Raw genomic sequence first — 23,119 nt, forward strand, 5'->3', positions numbered from 1 at the left:
CGAGAGAATAATGATGAAGGTTTTATTCAGCGCCGGGTTCCTTTAGGGCAGGGCTCCCCAATTTATTATTATTATTATTTATTTAATTTTTTTGGGGGGGGACATTAAAGACTGTAAAATCACCAGGAAATCAGCTCAGTGATTTTAATTTAGGAAATCTGTTCCCAAGTATTCCCACGCATAAATAGAGGCATATGTGATTGTGTCCCAATGTAATCAAGGTTTGAAATGATTGCTTGTATAATTATGTTCCGGACCCAGGAACATCCCCTCAAGAAAAGATTGGCCCGCGGCTGAATAGAGTACCACAGTATGAGTCATAATACCCATAAAACCCAGCGGTCAAACAAGGAAATGGTATCAATCGTTTTTCCACCATTCATTTTTCCCATAGGGGATTTTAGAAACACATAAGGGCTGTGTTTCATGTAGGCTTACCCTGGCGTGACGATAACTGTATAAATCTCTCTAGGACAAGGTGAATTTTATCAATATATTTGCCTGTATTTACCCCCCCAAAAGATGTAATGCTAATTAGCTGCTAATGTGGCTATCATAAAGAACTACAAATGCCATGATGATCTGGACGAGACTGCCGAATCGAGGCAAAGGTTAGAATCTCTGGATTAACTATCTAATGTTAGCCTAATTGTGTCATTAATAAGTTGCCAAAATTCCTTTAAATTGACAATTCTGTGAAATGTCTTGTGCAAGTTTTAAATTGACACAATACCTGTTATCAAATGTGTCAGCTAGAGATGACGTGCAGGAGCTTGCAGGGATTTTGTAGTCTTGCATGATGTCTACTTTGATGCTAATTAGCATTTTTGAATCTGAGGGTAAATAGAGCCAAATATATTGATGAGAGAGAGATTTACATGGTTATAAAAAAACGTCACGCCAGGGTAAGCCTACATGAAACACAGCCCTTATTTTAAGTGTTTCTAAAAATCCTCTATGGGAAACATGAATGGTGGAAAAACTATTGGAACCATTTCCCTGTTTGGCCGCTAGGTTTTATGGGTATTATGCACCTCCACTTTGGCCTCTATTTAATTGGGTGCCCCTGCTTTAAGGTCTCATATGTATTATTTGATCAACATCATGTTCGATTGCGTTTTAGAGAAACCATATCTCATTATTGTCAATACAGCAAGCCTATCATTTGATTGGATGTCTGTTTTTCACAGATCATTATATTCCGACAATGGATATTTATTCATTGCATGTAGATCTAATTATCTGTCGCTCTCTCTCACCCTCTCTCATCCTCACCCTCTCTCCCATTCGATCAATAAACAATTCACAGAGGCTCTTTTCTTTGCGTTTCTTCTCAAAGCCAGCGAGGCGTTTTGAATGAATTAGCTGCTCTCTTTTTCTTTCTCTCTCTCTGTGTTTCTGTTTCTCCCTTCCTCTCTTTATATCTATTATCCTCTCTCTCTCCCTCTATCTTCTCTGTATTCCGGTCCAGACCTGTCATCCGGGGTCCAGGCCTGGTGCCACTAATATGCCATGCCACTCTCAGGGATTAGATCGCTCTGCCCTTTTCCTCCAGGTGTGTGCGCGTATTAAAATAGTTATAAGTAATTGGCATCAATTAGCTCACCATGTTCCTCCATTGTTCAGATCCTCTGTGTGTCACCAACCTCTCTATGACGTGTTGTGTTGCTGCATGTTGCCATTGCCCCCATACCGCAAGGTTTGGCCTCAGACAGAGAGGCTGCTGGGAGCTAGACAGTAGACACTGTTTACATTTACATTTACATTTTAGTCATTTAGCAGACGCTCTTATCCAGAGCGACTTGGAGTTAGTGAGTGCATACATTTTTTTCATTTTTTTTTAAAAATTCATTTTTCTTTTTTTCATACTGGCCCCCCGTGAGAATCGAACCCACAACCCTGGCGTTGCAAACGCCATGCTCTACCAACTGAGCTACATCCCTGCTGGCCATTCCCTCCCCTACCCTGGACGATGCTGGGCCAATTGTGCGCCGCCCCATGGGTCTCCCGGTCACGGCCAGCTACGACAGAGCCTGGTTTCGAACCAGGATCTCTAGTGGCACAGCTAGCACTGCGATGCAGTGCCTTAGACCACTGCGCCATTCGGGAGATAACCTCACAGCACCTCACAGCATCCCTCTGGTCACTGATTCCTCTCGACCCACCTCACCTACTGAGTCCACACAGCCCCGCAGTCCAAATATGACTATGATCTGTGTAGGTGACGGAGGTGAGATGGAGGGTACATCCCAAATGGAACGCTTTCCTACATAGTGCACTACTTTTGACCAGAGCCCTATAGACAAGAGGGACAGAGGTGGTGTTTATCATGCCCTCTCCTTCAGCTTTGCCTGTCTGAGACAAAAGACCCCTCAATGGTTGGTTTTCATCATGTGTCAGGTTACCGTGGATATGAAAAGGTCATGGAGGCTTTCGATGCGGCACTGCCCATCACAGGGTGTAGTGGAGAAAATTTGTATATTTGTTAAACTGCTGTGGAGGTTCTACCCTTGATTTTTAAACTCTTCAATGTGTTGAAAAGGAGGGGAAATATTTTGGTAGCTACAGTGCATTCAGAAAGTATTCATACCCCTTGGCTTATTCTACATTTTGTTGTGTTACAGCCTGACTTCAAAATGGATTAAATTGATAATTTACCCCATAATGACAAAGTGAAAACATGTTTTTAGAGATTTTTGCAAATGTATTGAAAATGAAATACAGAAATATTTCATTTACATATTATAAGTATTCACACCCCTTTGCTATGGCACTCCAAATTGAGCTCCGGTGCATCCAATTTCCTTTGATCATCCTTGAGATGTCACAACAACTTGATTGGAGTCCACCTGTGGCCAATTCAATTGTTTGGACATGATTTAGGAAGAAACACACCTATCTACATAAGGTCCCACAGTTGACAGTGCATGTCAGAGCAGAAACTATACCATGAATTCCAAGTAACTGTCTGGAGATCTCTGAGATTGTGATGAAGCATATACAGTGGGGAAAAAAAGTATTTAGTCAGCCACCAATTGTGCAAGTTCTCCCACTTAAAAAGATGAGAGAGGCCTGTAATTTTCATCATAGGTACACGTCAACTATGACAGACAAATTGAGAAAAAAATATCCAGAAAATCACATTGTAGGATTTTTAATGAATTTATTTGCAAATTGTGGTGGAAAATAAGTATTTGGTCACCTACAAACAAGCAAGATTTCTGTCACTCACAGACCTGTAACTTCTTCTTTAAGAGGCTCCTCTGTCCTCCACTCGTTACCTGTATTAATGGCACCTGTTTGAACTTGTTATCAGTATAAAAGACACCTGTCCACAACCTCAAACAGTTACACTCCAAACTCCACTATGGCCAAGACCAAAGAGCTGTCAAAGGACACCAGAAACAAAATTGTAGACCTGCACCAGGCTGGGAAGACTGAATCTGCAATAGGTAAGCAGCTTGGTTTGAAGAAATCAACTGTGGGAGCAATTATTAGGAAATGGAAGACATACAAGACCACTGATAATCTCCCTCTATCTGGGGCTCCACGCAAGATCTCACCCCGTGGGGTCAAAATGATCACGAGAACGGTGAGCAAAAATAACAGAACCACACGGGGGGACCTAGTGAATGACCTGCAGAGAGCTGGGACCAAAGTAACAAAGCCTACCATCAGTAACACACTACGCCGCCAGGGACTCAAATCCTGCAGTGCCAGACGTGTCCCCCTGCTTAAGCCAGTACATGTCCAGGCCCGTCTGAAGTTTGCTAGAGTGCGTTTGGATGATCCAGAAGAGGATTGGGAAAATGTCATATGGTCAGATGAAACCAAAATATAACTTTTTGGTAAAAACTCAACTCGTCGTGTTTGGAGGACAAAGAATGCTGAGTTGCATCCAAAGAACACCATACCTACAGTGAAGCATGGGGGGTGGAAACATCATGCTTTGGGGCTGTTTTTCTGCAAAGGGACCAGGACGACTGATCCGTGTAAAGGAAAGAATGAATGGGGCCATGTATCGTGAGATTTTGAGTGAAAACCTCCTTCCATCAGCAAGGGCATTGAAGATGAAACGTGGCTGGGTCTTTCAGCATGACAATGATCCCAAACACACCGCCCGGGCAACGAAGGAGTGGCTTCGTAAGAAGCATTTCAAGGTCCTGGAGTGGCTTAGCCAGTCTCCAGATCTCAATACCATTGAAAATCTTTGGAGGGAGTTGAAAGTCTGTGTTGCCAAGCGACAGCCCCAAAACATCACTGCTCTAGAGGAGATCTGCATGGATGAATGGGCCAAAATACCAGCAACAGTGTGTGAAAACCTTGTGAAGACTTACAAAAAACGTTTGACCTGTGTCATTGCCAACAAAGGGTATATAACAAAGTATTGAGAAACTTTTGTTATTGACCAAATACTTATTTTCCATCATAATTTGCAAATAAATTCATAAAAAATCCTACAATGTGATTTTCTGGATTTTTTTCCCTCATTTTGTCTGTCATAGTTGACGTGTACCTATGATGAAAATTACAGGCCTCTCTCATATTTTTAAGTGGGAGAACTTGCACAATTGGTGGCTGACTAAATACCTTTTTTCCCCACTGTAGCTGGGGAAGGGTATACAACAATTTCTAGAGTGTTGAAAGTTTCCAAGAGCACAGTGGTTTCCATCATTGGGAAATGGAAGAAAAATGTAACTACCCAGACTCTGCCTAGAGCTGGCCGTCCGACCAAACTGAGCAACCGGGCAAGAAGACCTTGGTCAGGAAGATGACCAAGAACCCAATGACCACTTTGACAGAACTACAGAGTTCCTTTGCTGAGATGGGAGAACCAAGATGGAAGAACCTGCCAGAAGGACAACAGTCTCCACTTCACCAATCTGGGCTTTATGGGAGAGTGGCCAGGCGGAAGCCACTCCTAAGAAAAAGGCACATGACGGTACACCTGGAGTTTACAAAAAGGCATGTGAAAGACTCTGAGATCATAAGGCAAAAGATTATGTGGTCTGATGAGACAAAAATGTAACTCTTTGGCCTGAATGCAAAGCACTATGTCTGGAGAAAACCAGGCACAGCTCATCACCCGTCTTAACACCATCCCTACCGTGAAGCATGGTGGTGGCAGCAGCATGCTATGGGGATGCTTTTCAGAGGCACGAACTGGGAGACTGGTAAGGATAGAGGGAACAATGAATGGAGCTAAATACAGGCAAATCTTTGAGAACATGCTTCAGAGTGCAAATGACCTTAGACTGGGGGCGAAGATTTACGTTCCAACAGGACAATGACCCCAAGAATACAGCCAAAGCAACGCTGGAATGGCTTCAGAACAATAATGTGAAATTGGAGAAATGGAGAAACTTATTCAAGAAAGATCAAGTGTAATATACACTGCTCAAAAAAATAAAGGGAACACTTAAACAACACAATGTAACTCCAAGTCAATCACACTTCTGTGAAATCAAACTGTCCACTTAGGAAGCAACACTGATTGACAATACATTTCACATGCTGTTGTGCAAATGGAATAGACAACAGGTGGAAATTATAGGCAATTAGCAAGACACCCCCAATAAAGGACTGGTTTTGCAGGTGGTGACCACAGACCACTTCTCAGTTCCTATGCTTCCTGGCTGATGTTTTGGTCACTTTTGAATGCTGGAGGTGCTTTCGCTCTAGTGGTAGCATGAGACGGAGTCTACAACCCACACAAGTGGCTCAGGTAGTGCAGCTCATCCAGGATGGCACATCAATGCGAGCTGTGGCAAGAAGGTTTGCTGTGTCTGTCAGCGTAGTGTCCAGAGCATGGAGGCGCTACCAGGAGACAGGCCAGTACATCAGGAGACGTGGAGGAGGCCGTAGGAGGGCAACAACCCAGCAGCAGGACTGCTACCTCCGCCTTTGTGCAAGGAGGAGCAGGAAGAGCACTGCCAGAGCCCTGCAAAATGACCTCCAGCAGGCCACAAATGTGCATGTGTCTGCTCAAACGGTCAGAAACAGACTCCATGAGGTGGGGGTTGTGCTTACAGCCCAACACCGTGCAGGACGTTTGGCATTTGCCAGAGAACACCAAGATTGGCAAATTTGCCACTGGTGCCCTGTGCTCTTCACAGATGAAAGCAGGTTCAAACTGAGCATGTGACAGACGTGACAGAGTCTGGAGACGCCGTGGAGAATGTTCTGCTGCCTGCAACATCCTCCAGCATGACCGGTTTGGTGGTGGGTCAGTCATGGTGTGGGGTGGCATTTCTTTGGGGGGCCGCACAGCCCTCCATGTGCTCGCCAGAGGTAGCCTGACTGCCATTAGGTACCGAGATGAGATCCTCAGACCCCTTGTGAGACCATATGCTGGTGCGGTTGGCCCTGGGTTCCTCCTAATGCAAGACAATGCTAGACCTCATGTGGCTGGAGTGTGTCAGCAGTTCCTGCAAGAGGAAGGCATTGATGCTATGGACTGGCCCGCCCGTTCCCCAGACCTGAATCCAATTGAGCACATCTGGGACATCATGTCTCGCTCCATCCACCAACGCCATGTTGCACCACAGACTGTCCAGGAGTTGGCGGATGCTTTAGTCCAGGTCTGGGAGGAGATCCCTCAGGAGACCATCCGCCACCTCATCAGGAGCATGCCCAGGCGTTGTAGGGAGGTCATACAGGCACGTGGAGGCCACACACACTACTGAGCCTCATTTTGACTTGTTTTTAAGGACATTACATCAAAGTTGGATCAGCCTGTAGTGTGATTTTCCACTTTAATTTTGAGGGTGACTCCAAATCCAGACCTCCATGGGTTGATACATTTGATTTCCATTGATAATTTTTGTGTGATTTTGTTGTCAGCACATTCAACTATGTAAAGAAAAAAGTATTTAATAAGATTATTTCATTCATTCAGATCTAGGATGTGTTATTTTAGTGTTCCCTTTATTTTTTTGAGCAGTGTATTATAAAAAATAAAGCAAACTGGATGGAATATGGGGAAAAATTCACAAAATTATTTTTTAATCTTCAACATAGGAATGCTACCAAAAAGAACTTAATGAAACTGGTTACAATTGACGGAGTCACCCATGATTCACCAAATGATATTTTGAAGGAGGAAACAAAGTACTTTAAGCATACGTTTTCTTTTCAGTCGCCTCCATCTCCTCTAACTGAAGCTAATTGTAGAGATTATTTTTCTATTGATAATGTCAAATTAACAACCATACAGAAAGACTCATGTGAAGGTGAAATTACAGAGGAGGAACTTCTGGATGCAATTAAAGACTTTAAGTCTGGGAAAACTCCAGGGTTGGATGGCATACCAGTCGAGGTATACCAAACCTTTTTTGATATACTAAGAGGACCGTTATTAGCATGTTTTAACCACTCCTATGTAAATGGTAGATTATCTGACACTCAAGAAGAAGGTCTGATCTCATTATTACTGAAACAGGATACAAGCTGAAAATATAAAGATCCAGTCCATTTAAAAAATTGGAGGTGATGTGGATATACTCGGAATACATATCCCAAAGGAAATAAATGATCTCACTTCAATAAATGTTAATAGAAAGTTAGCAAAAATAGATAAGATCTTACTACCATGGAAAGGAAAATACCTGTCAATTTGTGGAAAAATCACCCTGATTAACTCTTTAGTATTATCCCAGTTTACCTATTTGCTTATGGTCTTGCCTACGCCTAGCGAACAGTTTTTTAAATTATATGAGAAAAGAATATTCAATTTTATTTGGAACGGCAAGCCAGACAAAATTAAAAGGGCCTATTTATATAATGAATATGAATTCGGAGGACAGAAATGATTAAATATTAAAGCATTAGAGGTATCACTAAAAGCTTCAGTCATACAAAAGTTATACTTAAATCCGAACTGGTTCTCAAGCAAATTAGTAAGTAAATTGTCTCACCCAATGTTCAAGAAAGGCCTTTTTCCCTTTATTCAGATTACAACAACGCATTTTCAGTTATTTGAAAAGGAAATCATCTCCCAAATATCACTATTTCTAAAACAAGCCATAGAAAGTTGGTTGCAATTTCAATTTAATCATATGGAAATGTCTGCTCTACCCAAAATTACAACCAAATAATTGCAGCCTTACCGCAAAAGTGGAAGAGGAAAGTGGAAGGGGGAGAAAGTAAGGAACTTGTCTGTCGGCCTTGCATTAAAGAACATAATTGGTTAAGGAAAACTGTGATAAATAAAAAAGTATATCAGTTTCACTTAAAGACCAAAGGATTGACAGCCGTCCCATATAGATTGCAAAATAGTTGGGAAGAGATTTTTGACGTACCGATCCCATGGCATAGTGTTTATGAACTGACACGCAAAATGACACCGGATTCAAAAATTAGAATCTTTCAATTTAAATTATTAGATACAATTCTTGCTACCAATAGAATGTTATTTATATGGGGGATACAATCTTCCCAGCTCTGCAGATTTTGCTGTGAAGAGACAGAATCAATAGATCATTTGTTTTGGTTCTGTCCATTTGTAGCTTGTTTTTGGACACAGGTCCAGGAATGGCTAAAGGATTGCAATATTTACCTGGAGCTAACCCTGTAGAGAGAATTACTGGGTGATCTGAGAAGTCATAGTCAATCGAACAATAATATAATAATCCTTTTAGCAAAATTTTTATTTTTAATTCACAATCTGTAAAAGCAATGAGAATAGAAAGGTTCAGAACTTTTGTAAAACATCACAGTACGGTTGAAATATATATGGCAAATAGAAATCCTATATGGATGGTGTTAAGAGATAGATGGGAGGTATTGAGTTGAAGGATGGGACTAATAACAAATAACAACAAATAATAACAAGATAACTAATAATGTAAGCATACTGTGTCCATAATAAGTATATAGGTTATAGGTTGGGAGCTTTTGGGAAAGAGCACAGTTAGAAAGATATGGCATATAGAAGCAAACCGGATGGACATCATGAAAATGATCGGAGAGGTTGAGAGTAGAAGAAGTTCAGGAGCAAAAACAAATCAAATATAATTATTGTAAAATTGACTGTGTCCATAAGGTGCAGATAGTAAGTATAGGCTGGAAGTAGAGGCCTGGGCATTGTTGTTCACTAATTTACCCCAAGTAGGGAAAGGATGGCGGGGTTGAAAAGTAATAAAGGGGAGTATATATATAAAAAACATGGGGGATTGGAAGTGATGCAGACAATTACATTGATAGAAGTTACAATCTATCTGCAATATTAAGCTGATCTACCCCATTAAAAATAAAAATAAAAATAAAAGTATAATTCCTTGAGTGGGCCAGCCAAAGCCCAGACTGGAATCCCATTGAAAATCTGTGGAAAGACTTGAAGATTGCTGTACACCGCCACTCCCCATCTAACTTAACAGATCTTGAGAAACTCTGCAAGGAAGAATGGGAGAAAATCCCCAAATCCAGATGTGAAAAGCTGATACAGACATACCCAAGACGACTCAAAGCTGTAATCGCCACCAAAGGTGCTTCTACAAAGTATTGACTCGGTGTAGGCCCTGTGTAGCTCAGTTGGTAGAGCATGGCGTTTGCAACGCCAGGGTTGTGGGTTTGATTCCCATAGGGGGCCAGTATGAAAAGAATGTATGCACTCACTAACTATAAGTCGCTCTGGATAAGAGCGTCTGGTAAATGTAAATGTGTGAATACTTATATAAATTAGATATTTCTGTATTTCATTTTCAGTACATTTGCTAAAATGTCTAAAAGCATGTTTTCCCTTTGTCATTATGAGGTATTGTGTGTAGAAATCAATTTAATCCATTTTGAATTCAGGCTATAACACAAAATGTGGAATAAGTCAATGGGTATGAATACTCTCCCCCCACATTGCTGCCCAGGGTCTGGTGAGGTCTGGGTCTTGGCAGTCCTCTGGCAGCATTGTCCCCCTCAGCGAGTCCCTGCCGGCACCCATTGTCCACCCTGCCCAGGGGCTGCCAAGAGCCCCCCTCGCGCCCCCTCTCTGGGTGCACACACCCTTGCCCCGCCCCCCCCCTACTGTCAGGCCCAACCTCTCTCAACGCACACACAACACACACTCTTCTCTTCCAGCCCGCCCGTACCACACTACCCACTTTATGTACTTATTTAGCCATTAATTCTTCATTCATCAAGGGGAATGATTAATGTGACACATTTCTTACCAGCCACACCCATTGCTGTTGTTGTGCGTCTTAATTTTGATACCCATATTGTTTCACCAACAACAAAGTATTAGTCAAGAGGCAGACATTGTGTTGTTCTACATGCAGGAGCCTTCTAAATGCTGGAACATATTGATGAGTGAGAACAGGGCGTAAAAGGCAGGGATGTGGCTCCTTAACCCCGATCTAATGGTGATTTAATGCCCATGTTCAGGTTCCTAGAGCTCTCTGCTTCATTAACCCTGTGGTGCTTAGTACCCTAACTCGCCCATGGACAGGACAGCAGCTATCATCCATTTAGGTGTGGCACCGACAGGAAACGCGAGGACTGCCTCCCTGTTGTAGATACATAGGCTAGAAATGCCTAGTGCTCATGTCCGTTCACACAAAGAAAAGTGGTGAAAGTAGACGGTCTAAGCCAAGACTTGTGAGTTTAGCTCTGTTTTTTATTGATTTCATCTGAAGGCAGGGACACTTGACAATCAGCAGAGGACCTTAAGTCCACAGCACATCATACACACACACACACACACTCGGCTGGTTGCATTTTAGTACCTCCTCAAGCACTAGGTACTAGGGGTAGCAACCTGAGTGATGAAATGACGCCTGACCAATGCTCATAGCTCCAGGACATTAAAGTAGTAATGGTGATGGCAGCTGTGGTGTCATTGGGATTATTCTAACTTGGTGTAATATAATGGTCACACCGATGGTTTTTGACTAGATAAGTCTGTACCCAGGTTTGTGCAGCAGCAGCATTTAATATGCAGTGAAACGCGTCAGTGAAAGACCCTCTCCATCATATTAGGCTCATAGCTCCCTCTTTGGTTGGGTTAAATGAAACAGAAAGGTTGACATAAATGCAACCTTGTGTGTGTGTGTGCTCTCATGCTCTTGCTATCTCTATCCCTAACTCCCTCCCCCCTCTCAGACACACACACACACACACACCCAGTCATCCACTCTTACACAGGTAGTCACTCTGTTAAATACACACACACACCATTGTATGATACATTGTCCAGTCCCTACACAAACCCTGTATATTTTCATCTACACAAAATAAACCACAAGCCGACCCCCTCCGCAGGGCTTTGTGGCTGTATTGAATAATCAATTCTCTTACGATTCCCATAATTCAACAGTGAATGATACAGTGGCTCATTGAAAAGCAACCGGTGAAGAGAAACCAGCTAGCAGACAGGCGGCTGAGTTGGCAGACAGAGCAGCGGGAGAGAGCGCTGCTTCCATCGTCCTTGCGGAGCTGAATGAGGAGAAAGAAGCTAATTGACTTCAGTCCTCGCTCACACCTACTGTATGACTCATGCATAGTCATGTTCTAACAGCCAGCTAGACACACCGTAGTAAAATTGCTAAAAGCAATACTGTAATTTTATTGCAAAGCAACCAATAAGAAAAATGTTATCTCTGAAGGAGGTGTTGGTACAGTTCATAGAATGCATAGGGATTAAACACAACGACACTTCTACTTCACTTCCTCTCCACAAACAGAGGAAAGGCCATGGCAGACAGACAGCGTCTAGCCCCATGCCCCACTACCGGCATGTAGACCTGTAGCTCTCCTCTCCTCTCCTCTGTTCGTACCTCTCACAGACGTGTCACCTGCTCTCTTGGAGTTTGCCTATCCATTAAGCGCCCCGTCCAGCCATGCTTAAATAACGGCGGCCGCCACTCCAGGTCCATTAAGATGCCACGCCGCCCGCCCAGCATCCAGACGAGAGCAGAGCCCCCTCCCCGATGTACTGTGGCCTGGCTGTTAGAGAGAGAGCGTTCCAAAGCACCAGCGCAGGAGTGAGACTAAGCCACCCCCCGTTCCTCTCTTCCTCCTCCACCACCACCTCTTTTCAGGTGTCACTTTGGGCCGACTCAATTTTACACTGTAATAGACCTCCTGGGTGAGCTACTTTTCTCCTCTGCTCCCACCTTCCTTTTTTATCTCTGCGCCTCCCTTCATCCGTCAGCCCTTCACCTTGCCGCTGCTTCTAACTCCCCCCATACCCCCCACCCACCCAGACTGGACCGTCTGCCTCACTTTGGAGCACTTAATTCCAGTTAACGCTAATCAGCGCTACTGCACTTCCCCAACACACAGTAGGCCCAGGAGAAAGACACTGTCTGTTCACCTCTGTTTGTACCCCTTTCTCTCTCTCTCTCTCTCTCTCTCTCTCTCTCTCTCTCCCTCTTTCGCTTTCTCTCTCTTTTTGTAATGACTCAGTGTCCTCCAGTCCTTCTTTTTCCTCTTTTCTTCCAAGCAGAATAGAGTATCTGGTATTATTTAGTTGTCATGGGTTCAAATACTGTATTGAATTGCAAACCGCTTAAAACATGACAGACTCTAAAAAGCTTGTATGTTTTGAAAAGGAACGTTTTTTTTTTTTACTTTGACTAGTACAGCATATACTGTAGTTCATATCGATTAATTGTACTCCTTGTCTCTTTTGCTCTTAACAAAGAGACAACAACCCTCATATTTTCTCTGACCCCAAGATTGCAGCTGACATCTGGTTTGCACAACAGCACGGTAAACACAGTTCTTCTCAGAAAGACTGCTGCACTATTATGTCCATTTGTGTGAATGTATATATTGTAGGAGGTATACTATTGTGGTGCTGAAAAGAGGGCAGGCAAAGAACTGAATACATGTTACTGTACCACACTAGTGTGTGTGTCTGTGTGTGTGTGTCTGTGTGTGTGTGTCTGTGCGTGAAGGTATATCAGAAGTTAAAGGGAAGTCTGTCTGCAAGAGCAGTGCCATCAGGATTAATGCACAAACTCAAACATACACACGGTCATGTGTGTGCATACACTCTCCTACACAGCCCTCCTGTGTGCCATTCACTTAACAGCATTAAACAGGTCTGGGTTTTACGGCCATAGTAGTGTTATTATTGTGTGGGGGGAATCCGGTTACCTCCTAGTAGTAGTAGTTGCACATTAAAATGGGAGAAGTGGGTTCAGACCTGGGTTCAAGTAGTATTCCAAAAATGTCAAATACTTTGAGCGTTTGCTTAAACCTGCTAGGTTGGGTGGTTGTACTTTTGGGACATTTTATTGGTTCCATTGCAACGGGTAAGCTCAATCGAGCACATCTAAAGTATTATACATTATTTTGAATAGTAGTTCAACCCAGATCTGGTGGGGTTAAATGGGAGCTCCATTCAGCGTAGAGGTTTAGTGTTTCCTTCTAGCATGTCCAGACCTCACCTCATCCCAGACCTAGGTCAAAGGCCTGCTAAGATCTTACATTCCTGCAGTTGTCCTCTCCTCCTTTCTCCCTCTCTCTTTCTCAATCTCGCTCTCTCCCTTCCCCCTACTTCCTTCTCTCTCTCTCTCCCTCTCTCTCTCTCTCTCTCTCTCTCTCTCTCTCTCTCTCTCTCGCTTTCTCCCTTCCACCTCTCTTATTCCCTCAATTTCCCATGTTTCTGTTTGCCCCCAAAACTACTCAAACCATTTTCATTTCTCAACTGGACGTTAATTGTTTGTGTGGTAGCCCTGAGGTAGTGGGCATGCTCTGTCCACTGTGCTGTCTCCAGAGCACCCTGTATTGTTACATTAGAGGGAGAGAGGAATGCTTGTCAATCAAGCCACCTTAAATGCCTCAAGTCCTGGAGGGATTCCATTGAAAATTGGCCCTAATCAATGACCCCCTTTTCATTGATAAAATAAGAGGGAGGAGAAGATGTTGTGGGGGAGAAAAAAAGCTAAAGAAACAGTGCTAGAGAAAGCCAGAAGGGAGTCTTGCCAGTATTTATTTGCACAGAAGCACCGTTACAGCCTCACTGTCAGAAGATTTAAGGACAGGCCCCGTTTTGTCTCATCTTGTTGTTGTTGTTTTTTTACCTCGCTCTCCCTCTGTTCTCTCTCTCCCTCTACCCCATTGCTCTCTTCACCGCTCACATGGTTGCTTGATTTTTCCTCTCACTACCTTTTCCTCATCTCTGTCTCCTCTTCTCTTCCCCTCCCTCTCTCTTTCTCTTTCTCTTCCTCCCTCTCTCCCTCTCGTTCTCTCCTGGGTGTGGAGGGGAGACAGTGATTGATCCAGGGGGAGGGCTGTCTCTGGGTCTCCCTCGTGTGTTTATGAACATGAGTCCGCCTCTCCTCATAGATTTTTAAATTAGTGGCAGCTTTGCCCCAAAGATGCGTTATTGACTGATGAAATAGAAGCTGAGCTCTAAACACTCACTCTTTCCCCAGAGTTTTCCCCAGTCTAGTAATTGAAATGTGTGTGTGTGTGTGTGTGTGTGTGTGTGTGTGTGTGTGCCGCGCGCTGTATTCCTGTGTGTGACTGTATATCTCTGCTGGAGAAAAATTAACACTACTTGTTGGGCTCGAGACTCAATTGAAGTATAAAGCACATCTTTATACCTTTTTATGTGCTTAGAATATAGATTTTGAAAACTTAGCCTCAGTTTGTTTTATGAAGGCCTTAGCCATATTAAAGTGTCCATCCCATTGTGTTGACGGTTCCCTGTATGCTAAAACAGTCCTTAGCCTGTCTGATGTCACACTGCTCACATCATTTGTCATTGCGCTCATCTTGGTGCTGACCTCTTGTGGTAAAGGATCACAGTTGCAATGTTCAAGCCTGTGTGCTTTTCCCAGTGGCGTTTTACAATGACCGAGACCTCGTTTGGTTTAGGATACGTATTTCCTTATAAAAGATCTGACAGATCTCAAGAAATGTGCATCATTGTACAATGAACAAGAATGTTGAATATCCATAGAACAAAGAGATGAAAATAGTCTTTATTCAGGACTAGGGCCAGGAATTATCTGTAATTTCACTACATGACTGTCAACATGTTATATTTTGTCAGATTTCTTCTCAACATTATCTCCTGCTCAATTGAAGATACAAACCAGACTAAATGAGAAAAGAAAGCTTACCTTGTCCTCTCTCTCTCTCTCTCCATTAGGCTCGGACATGGCCATCTTCTGCCTGCTGTGTGGGAAGCGCTTCCAGGCGCAGCCGGCGCTGCAGCAGCACATGGAGGTCCACGCCGGTGTGCGCAGCTACATCTGCAGCGAGTGCAACCGCACCTTCCCCAGCCACACGGCACTCAAACGCCACCTTCGCTCGCACACAGGTCAGTGGCAGTGGCGACGCATACCATCTAGGAGCAGCTACACTATATATACAAAAGTATGTGGACACCCCTTCTAATTAGTGGATTTGGCTATTTCAGCCACACCTGTTGCTGACAGGTGTATAAAATCGAGCACACCACCATGCAATCTCCATAGACAAACATTGGCAGTAGAATGGCCTAACTGAAGAGCTTAGTGACTTTCAACGTCGTACCGTCATAGGAACCCACCTTTCCAACAAGTCAGTTCATCAAATTTCTGCCTTGCTAGAGCTGCCCCGGTCAACTGTAAGTGCTGTTATTGTGAAGTGGAAACGTCTAGGAGCAACAACGGCTCAGCCGCGATGTGGAAAGCCATCCCAGAAGAGTGGAGGCTGTTATAGCAACAAAGGGGGGACCAACTCCATATTAATGCCCATGAATTTGGAATGAGATGGTCGACGAGCAGGTGTCCACATACTTTTGGTCATGTAGTGTATGTGAACTCCCCCTCTATCCTAGTGGACTAGGACACACTCCAATAGGCTACTCATGTTCTCTCACACTAACCAGTAAACTCAAACACCTCTGACTACCCTACTAACATATGACGTTGTCACAACGTTGCAGATAGATTGTGAGAAGGTTGGTCATCACATTAGGCAATTTGTGAGGTAATAATTACACTTACGCTGTGACAACATAATTTTGCAATGTTGTGGCAACCAGTGAAAACTACACATAGACCTGCTAAAGACTGACAGGGAAAAGGTTGTCAACACAGTACCCTTAGGTCAACAGCTGTAAAGGAATCCATATTTCTTATGATGACGTGATGGATTGTCCCGTTGACAGACATGGGTGACAGTATATTCGACAAGTGGCGATGTCTCAGTAGTCTAGCATCAGTTTAAACTCTAGAGCCCTGCAGGGCAACAACACGTGTCTCACCACATCATGCTCATGGCTCTGGCTCCTGAACATGGTTGCCTATTATCTAACTCACTACAATGTTTCTTCCTAGAAGGAATTGTGTAATCCCGGCTCTAAAACACATTTAGTGTTTCCTAGTAGGCCAGTCTACTATTTGCATGGCTGGCTGAATAAACAGAGAGATCTGGTCATTTGCTGAATAAATTCATACCATGATCAAACGGAGCTGCTATATACCTCCAGGCTGGCTCGTTGGTGAGGAAAGGCCATGTTAATACTGTCTGTTGTGAGAAGGACGAGGCTGGAGAGAGTGCCTGGTGGATGAGGTGATTTAGGGAGAAGCCCCTGTTACTGTGACAGAATATGAGAACATGGAAATGAATCCTATTTCGCTTGCAAAGGATAGACACTCTCATCTTCCCTTTTTTTTCCCTCTATCCTCCGCCGTCTGTCTGCGACCTTAAATAACAGTCTCTCTGTCAGAGCTGATCTAGCTCACTGGCTCACAGATAAATATTTGAAACGAAGGCGGCGAGATGAGCGCAGCCAGCTTATTTACAAGCCGAGGTGCAGTGATTTAGTGCGACTGACAAGATGAGGTGGTCCTGTATACTGTACTTCCGCGTCTGCTACTCTGCTTTCGCGCCAAACCTCGGGAGAGGACCAATGACGTATACAGTGCATTAGGAAAGTATTCAGACCCCTTGACTTTTTCCACATTTTGTTACGTTACAGCCTTATTCTAAAATGGATTAAATTGTTCTTCATCAATCTACACACAATACCCTGTAAGGACAAAGCAAAAACAGGTTTTTATACATTTTTGCAAATGTATAAAAAATAAAAAACAGAAATTTACATTTACGTACGTATTCAGACCCTTTACTCAGTACTTTGTTGAAGCACCTTTGGCAGCGATTACAGCCTCGAGTCTTCTTGGGTAGGGAGCTATAAGCTTGGCACACCTGTATTTGCGGAGTTTCTCCTATTCTTCTCTGCAGATCCTCTCAAGCTCTGTCAAGTTGGATGGGGAATGTCTCTGCTCAGCTATTTTCAGGTCTCTCCAGATATGTTCGATCGGGTTCAAGTCCGGGCTCTGGCTGGACCACTCAAGGACATTCAGAGACTTGTTCCGAAGCCACTCCTGCGTTGTCTTGGCTATGTGCTTAGGGTCGTTGTCCTGTTGGAAGGTGAATCTTCGCCCTAGTCTGAGGTCCTGAGCGCTCTGGAGCAGGTTTTCATCTCTGTACTTTGCTCCGTTCATCTTTCCCTCGATTCTGACTAGTCTCCCAGTCCCTGCCGCTGAAAAACATCCCGACAGCATGATGCAATCTTGGTTTCATCAGACCAGAGAATCTTGTTTCTCATGGTCTGAGCGTCCTTTACGTGCCTTTTGGCAAACTCCAAGCGGGCTGTCATGTGGCTTTTACTGAGGAGTGACTTCCGTCTGGCCACTCTACCATAAAGGCCTGATTGGTGGAGTGCTTCAGAGATGGTTGTCCTTCTGGCAGGTTCTCTCATCTCAGCCAAGGAACTCTGTCGTTCTGTCAGACTGGTCATTGGGTTCTTGGTCACCTCCCTGACCAAGGTCCTTCTTTCCCGGTTGCTCAGTTTGGTCGTACGGCCAGCTCTAGGCAGATTCTGGGAAGTTCCATATTTCTTTCCATTACCCAATGATGGAGACCATTGTGCTCTTGGAAACTTTCAACACTCTAGAAATTGTTGTATACCCTTCCCCAGATACAGTGGGGGAAAAAAGTATTTAGTCAGCCACCAATTGTGCAAGTTCTCCCACTTAAAAAGATGAGAGAGGCCTGTAATTTTCATCATAGGTACACGTCAACTATGACAGACAAAATGAGAAAAAAAATTCCAGAAAAAAAAATTGTAGGATTTTTAATGAATTTATTTGCAAATTATGGTGGAAAATAAGTATTTGGTCACCTACAAACAAGCAAGATTTCTGGCTATCACAGACCTGTAACTTCTTCTTTAATAGGCTCCTCTGTCCTCCACTCGTTACCTGTATTAATGGCACCTGTTTGAACTTGTTATCAGTATAAAAGACACCTGTCCACAACCTCAAACAGTCACACTCCAAACACCACTATGGCCAAGACCAAAGAGCTGTCAAAGGACACCAGAAACAAAATTCTAGACCTGCACCAGGCTGGGAAGACTGAATCTGCAATAGGTAAGCAGCTTGGTTTGAAGAAATCAACTGTGGGAGCAATTATTAGGAAATGGAAGACATGCAAGACCACTGATAATCTCCCTCGATCCGGGGTTCCACGCAAGATCTCACCCCGTGGGGTCAAAATGATCACAAGAACGGTGAGCAAAAATCCCAGAACCACACGGGGGGACCTAGTGAATGACCTGCAGAGAGCTGGGACCAAAGTAACAAAGCCTACCATCAGTAACACACTACGCCGCCAGGGACTCAAATCCTGCAGTGCCAGATGTGTCCCCCTGCTTAAGCCAGTACATGTCCAGGCCAGTCTGAAGTTTGCTAGAGTGCATTTGGATGATCCAGAAGAGGATTGGGAGAATGTCATATGGTCAGATGAAACCAAAATATAACTTTTTGGTAAAAACTCAACTCGTCGTGTTTGGAGGACAAAGAATGCTGAGTTGCATCCAAAGAACACCATACCTACTGTGAAGCATGGGGGTGGAAACATCATGCTTTGGGTCTGTTTTTCTGCAAAAGGACCAGGACGACTGATCCGTGTAAAGGAAAGAATGAATGGGGCCATGTATCGTGAGATTTTGAGTGAAAACCTCCTTCCATCAGCAAGGGCATTGAAGATGAAACATGGCTGGGTCTTTCAGCATGACAATGATCCCAAACACACCGCCCGGGCAACGAAGGAGTGGCTTCGTAAGAAGCATTTCAAGGTCCTGGAGTGGCCTAGCCAGTCTCCAGATCTCAACCCCATAGAAAATCTTTGGAGGGAGTTGAAAGTCCGTGTTGCCCAGCGACAGCCCCAAAACATCACTGCTCTAGAGGAGATCTGCATGGAGGATTGGGCCAAAATACCAGCAACAGTGTGTGAAAGCCTTGTGAAGACTTACAGAAAACGTTTGACCTGTGTCATTGCCAACAAAGGGTACATAACAAAGTATTGAGAAACTTTTGTTATTGACCAAATACTTATTTTCCACCATAATTTGCAAATAAATTCATTAAAAATCCTACAATTTTTTTTTCTGGAATTTTTTTTCTCATTTTGTCTGTCATAGTTGACGTGTACCTATGATGAAAATTACAGGCCTCTCTCATCTTTTTAAGTGGGAGAACTTGCACAATTGGTGGCTGACTAAATACTTTTTTCCCCCACTGTATATGCCTCATCACAATTTTATCTCGGAGATCTACAGACAGATACTTGGAATTCATGGTATAGTTTCTGCTCTGACATGCACTGTCAACTGTGGGACCGTATGTAGACAGGTGTGTTTCTTTCTAAATCATGTCCAAACAATTGAATTGGCCACAGGTGGACTCCAATCAAGTTGTTGTGACATCTCAAGGATGATCAAAGGAAATTGGATGCACCTAAGCTCAATTTGGAGTGTCATAGGAAAGGAGTGTGAATACTTATGTAAGTTAGATACTGTATTTATGTATTTCATTGTCAATAAATGTACAAACATTTCTAAAAACATGTTTTTCACTGTCATTATGGTGTATTGTGTGTAGATGGGTGAGAGAAAAATAAATATTTAATACATTTTGAATTCAGGCTGTACCACATGAAATGGGGAATAAGTCAAAGGGTAGGAATACTTTCTATCTCACAGCTGCAAGCACAATAGCTAGAGCAAGTACAATATACACAATATACGCATGCTTGATAGATCATTGTTTCGGTAGACCGATAGCTTTGGAAAGCAGCTTCGCTGATGTCGCCCTCTGTTTGACATTGGTTCAATATTGATGACAGAGCGAGGCAACAGATTTAATTTAGCTTATTACAGTGTATCAATCTCCCATTTATTTATTCCCTGGAGAAGGTTACGCTAACCCCACAGTCTGTTTCCCTCTCACTTCTTCCACTCTGTCTCTCTATTCATCTGTAATCCCCATTTTTGTTCTCTATCTGACACATTCTATCTATCCCTCTCCCTCTTTCTTCCCCTCTCTCGTTTCATCTCTGTTCCTCAAAAGAGAGGCTGCACACACACAGGCACACACACCTGGACACACTGTTGTACAATGGGGCCTCATAATGATGGCGGCCTCCTCCGTCCTCCCTCCCCTCTGCGCTTGCAGACGCGCGCCCCGGTCCCTCGTTAATATTCCGTTGTTGTGCGACGGTCGCTTGTGTATTTTAACTCTGAGCCCATTTGCCGTCTGTGGCGGAGTGTTTTGTGTTCGCAGCTGTGTTTGATAGCGTCAGGCTAGAGAGAGAGAGAGAGAGAACGATAGATAGAGGGAGAGAGAGGGCCCTGGCAGTGACAGAGCCCCCTGATTTACCGACGCTTATCGCATAATGAACCAGCCCTCGGTGCCTACGGGCACACGGCGCTCACGCCAGCACCTGGGGGAGTGGGGATAGACTGAAGTGGGGTGGGGGCATGGGGGTTGAGGCAGCAGGTACACCCCCAGGGGGCATGGAAACGCAGGTGGCAGCACCCAGGGTACCCAAGGGTCCACTCCTAGTCCACTGTTCTGCCTCAGTGTGCTGGGTCCTCATCTGTGCCCCCTCGCTGTCATTAGACCCCAGCAGGCACTGTGTCTGTCTGACAGACACAGAGAGAGAAAGGGAGAGAGAAGGGGGAGCAGCAGAGCGGTGCAGTGAGAGAGACGGCGATATAAAGAGTTGTGGGAGGGGAAAAAAGTGGGAGGGAGGGAGGGAGGGGGGAGAGATGGAGTGAGAGAAGGAAAAGGGAAAGGAGGGAGGGGAGAGAGAGAGAGGGACAGAGCGAGAGAGATAGTGAAAGCCTTCTGATTTACGATGCTGTATCTCCAGTGCCTGGGAGCGTAATGTATTTCTGACTAAATGAAGTCCTGCCTGGCCTTTGGATTGCAGCACAATGTGATTATGGCATTGTCTTACATTTGTTAAAGTCAAACATTGACTTTTTGCATAAGGAAGCAATGAAGTCCCCTCCCTGATAATAAGAATGACATTTTGTTAGTTTTATATATATATATATATATATATATATATAGTATGTGTTATAACACATTGTCTGTGTGAATTTGAAGGTAAGTAACCTTCCATAGTCTGTGCACTGAGCATTAGCATGCTCTCCTCCAGATCTGTCTGATTGGGGCTCAGCCTGCTCCTAATTAAAGGCAGGTGAATCTCAGCTCCATTACTATTCCTGTAGCGTCGTGTGGGCTCCGCCGTGCTCTGTCATGGATTGTGATCTCTGCAGTGGCTGAAACGCTAGAAAAGAGCACAATGTCTTACAGCGGGAGCCACTGATAACTTCATGCAAACAAATAAAGACTGTCACTTTTATAGATTTTTCCCCTCCCCCCTTCCCTCCTCATCCCTCCACTCTTGATTCTCCCTCAGTCTCTCCCTCTCTTTCTCTATATATCTTTTTTTCTCGCTCTCTTTTTATCCCTGCCCTCCCCCCAACCAGAAAGCGTCAAACTCGCCGGGCGTCGCATCACCCCAAACAGCCGCCGCGTCCAAATGTGAATAGCATTTAAGGCGCATCTCTCTCCAACGAAAATACGTGCCAGAGGAAATTGACATTGTCTCTTGACGGGGGTGATGGGTGCCCGAGCATGACAGTACATAACGAGAAATGCAATTTATTCCCTGGCACGGTGCCTCTCGGACAGCTAGATAATGAAACGCGTAGGTCATTGGCGATGACTTAAACCTTCAGCGGTGGAGTGAAATGCATTAAATATCGAGAACATTACACGCCTGGCAGCATGGCGCATCTGTACCGGGGTGCGAATGATCTATGAGCAGCTGCTAGTCAGACACAGGAAAGCAATTAGTCACCGAGTGTTGGAGAGAGCCTCCGCATATCATAATATCCCTGATTATTGACATCTAAATATCCATTACACGAGTGTCCCCAGGGTGGCAAGGGTACAGTGCTCTAACTTGACCTACAAAAAGGGAGAACTTGAGTGGACTGGAACAAGTGTTTTTACAAATGATGTTAGAATGTTGTCCCCGATAGCTCAGTGTGATTGCGAACCTATTCTAGTCTTTGTCACGTAATATTCATCTTCTCATTAAATAGAAACACACTTGTACTTCTATAGCTTTCTTTCTGTATGACCTCTGTTATGTTTGTATATTTGCAACTGTAACACAAAGCTGTGAGTGCACTCCAATTTGGTTGTTCCCTTTTATTTATTTTCTGTGTCTCTCTATCTTAGTTATTACATGAAGGACTGCAACTCAATCAAACATGATCAAATATTGTAGGAGAAATATCTTTGGAATTATGTTCAATTGTTATAAAGGGAGTCTGTGTTGTCCCCTTGTTCAGCAGGTGACCATCCGTATGAGTGCGAGTTCTGCGGGAGCTGCTTCCGTGACGAGAACACTCTAAAGGGCCACAAGCGCATCCACACCGGGGAAAAGCCCTATGAATGTAACGGCTGTGGTAAGAGGTTCAGCCTCAAGCACCAGCTGGAGACCCACTACCGTGTGCACACAGGTATGCATCATTAGAATCACAATGGACGGGAAAATCACCGGATATATGTAAACTCCGTTAAACTGGGAAAATGTTAACTCTGGTACACTGGGAAAATATCAGCTCTGTTACACTGGGAAAATATCAGCTCTGTTACAGTGGGAAAATTGTACAAGCTTTCATGGCTTGTACAACAAATAGAGTAAAAGGGTTAGTGTACCATGCTAATAGTTTCTAACAGTACAGTTCCCTCTGGAGACTAGTTAACTCACTGGAGATCCAGCTCGGCTCCATAACAGATTGAATTCA

At 44.0% G+C, this 23,119-nt stretch overlaps 1 protein-coding gene across 1 annotated transcript in view; it reads left to right on the top strand.

Annotated features, from left to right (window-relative positions):
• The window catches only part of LOC121579333 (zinc finger and BTB domain-containing protein 16-A), a 192,755-nt gene that overhangs the window by 162,721 nt on the left and 6,915 nt on the right, over window positions 1-23,119 (top strand). The window contains exons 5-6 of the mRNA XM_041893846.2: window positions 15,101-15,271; window positions 22,661-22,831. Of these exons, the coding sequence (XP_041749780.1) occupies window positions 15,101-15,271; window positions 22,661-22,831 (342 nt within the window). The remainder of the gene's footprint in view (window positions 1-15,100; window positions 15,272-22,660; window positions 22,832-23,119) is intronic.

The sequence above is a fragment of the Coregonus clupeaformis genome, chromosome 13, assembly GCF_020615455.1.
Source record: "Coregonus clupeaformis isolate EN_2021a chromosome 13, ASM2061545v1, whole genome shotgun sequence".
NCBI lineage: Eukaryota > Metazoa > Chordata > Actinopteri > Salmoniformes > Salmonidae > Coregonus > Coregonus clupeaformis.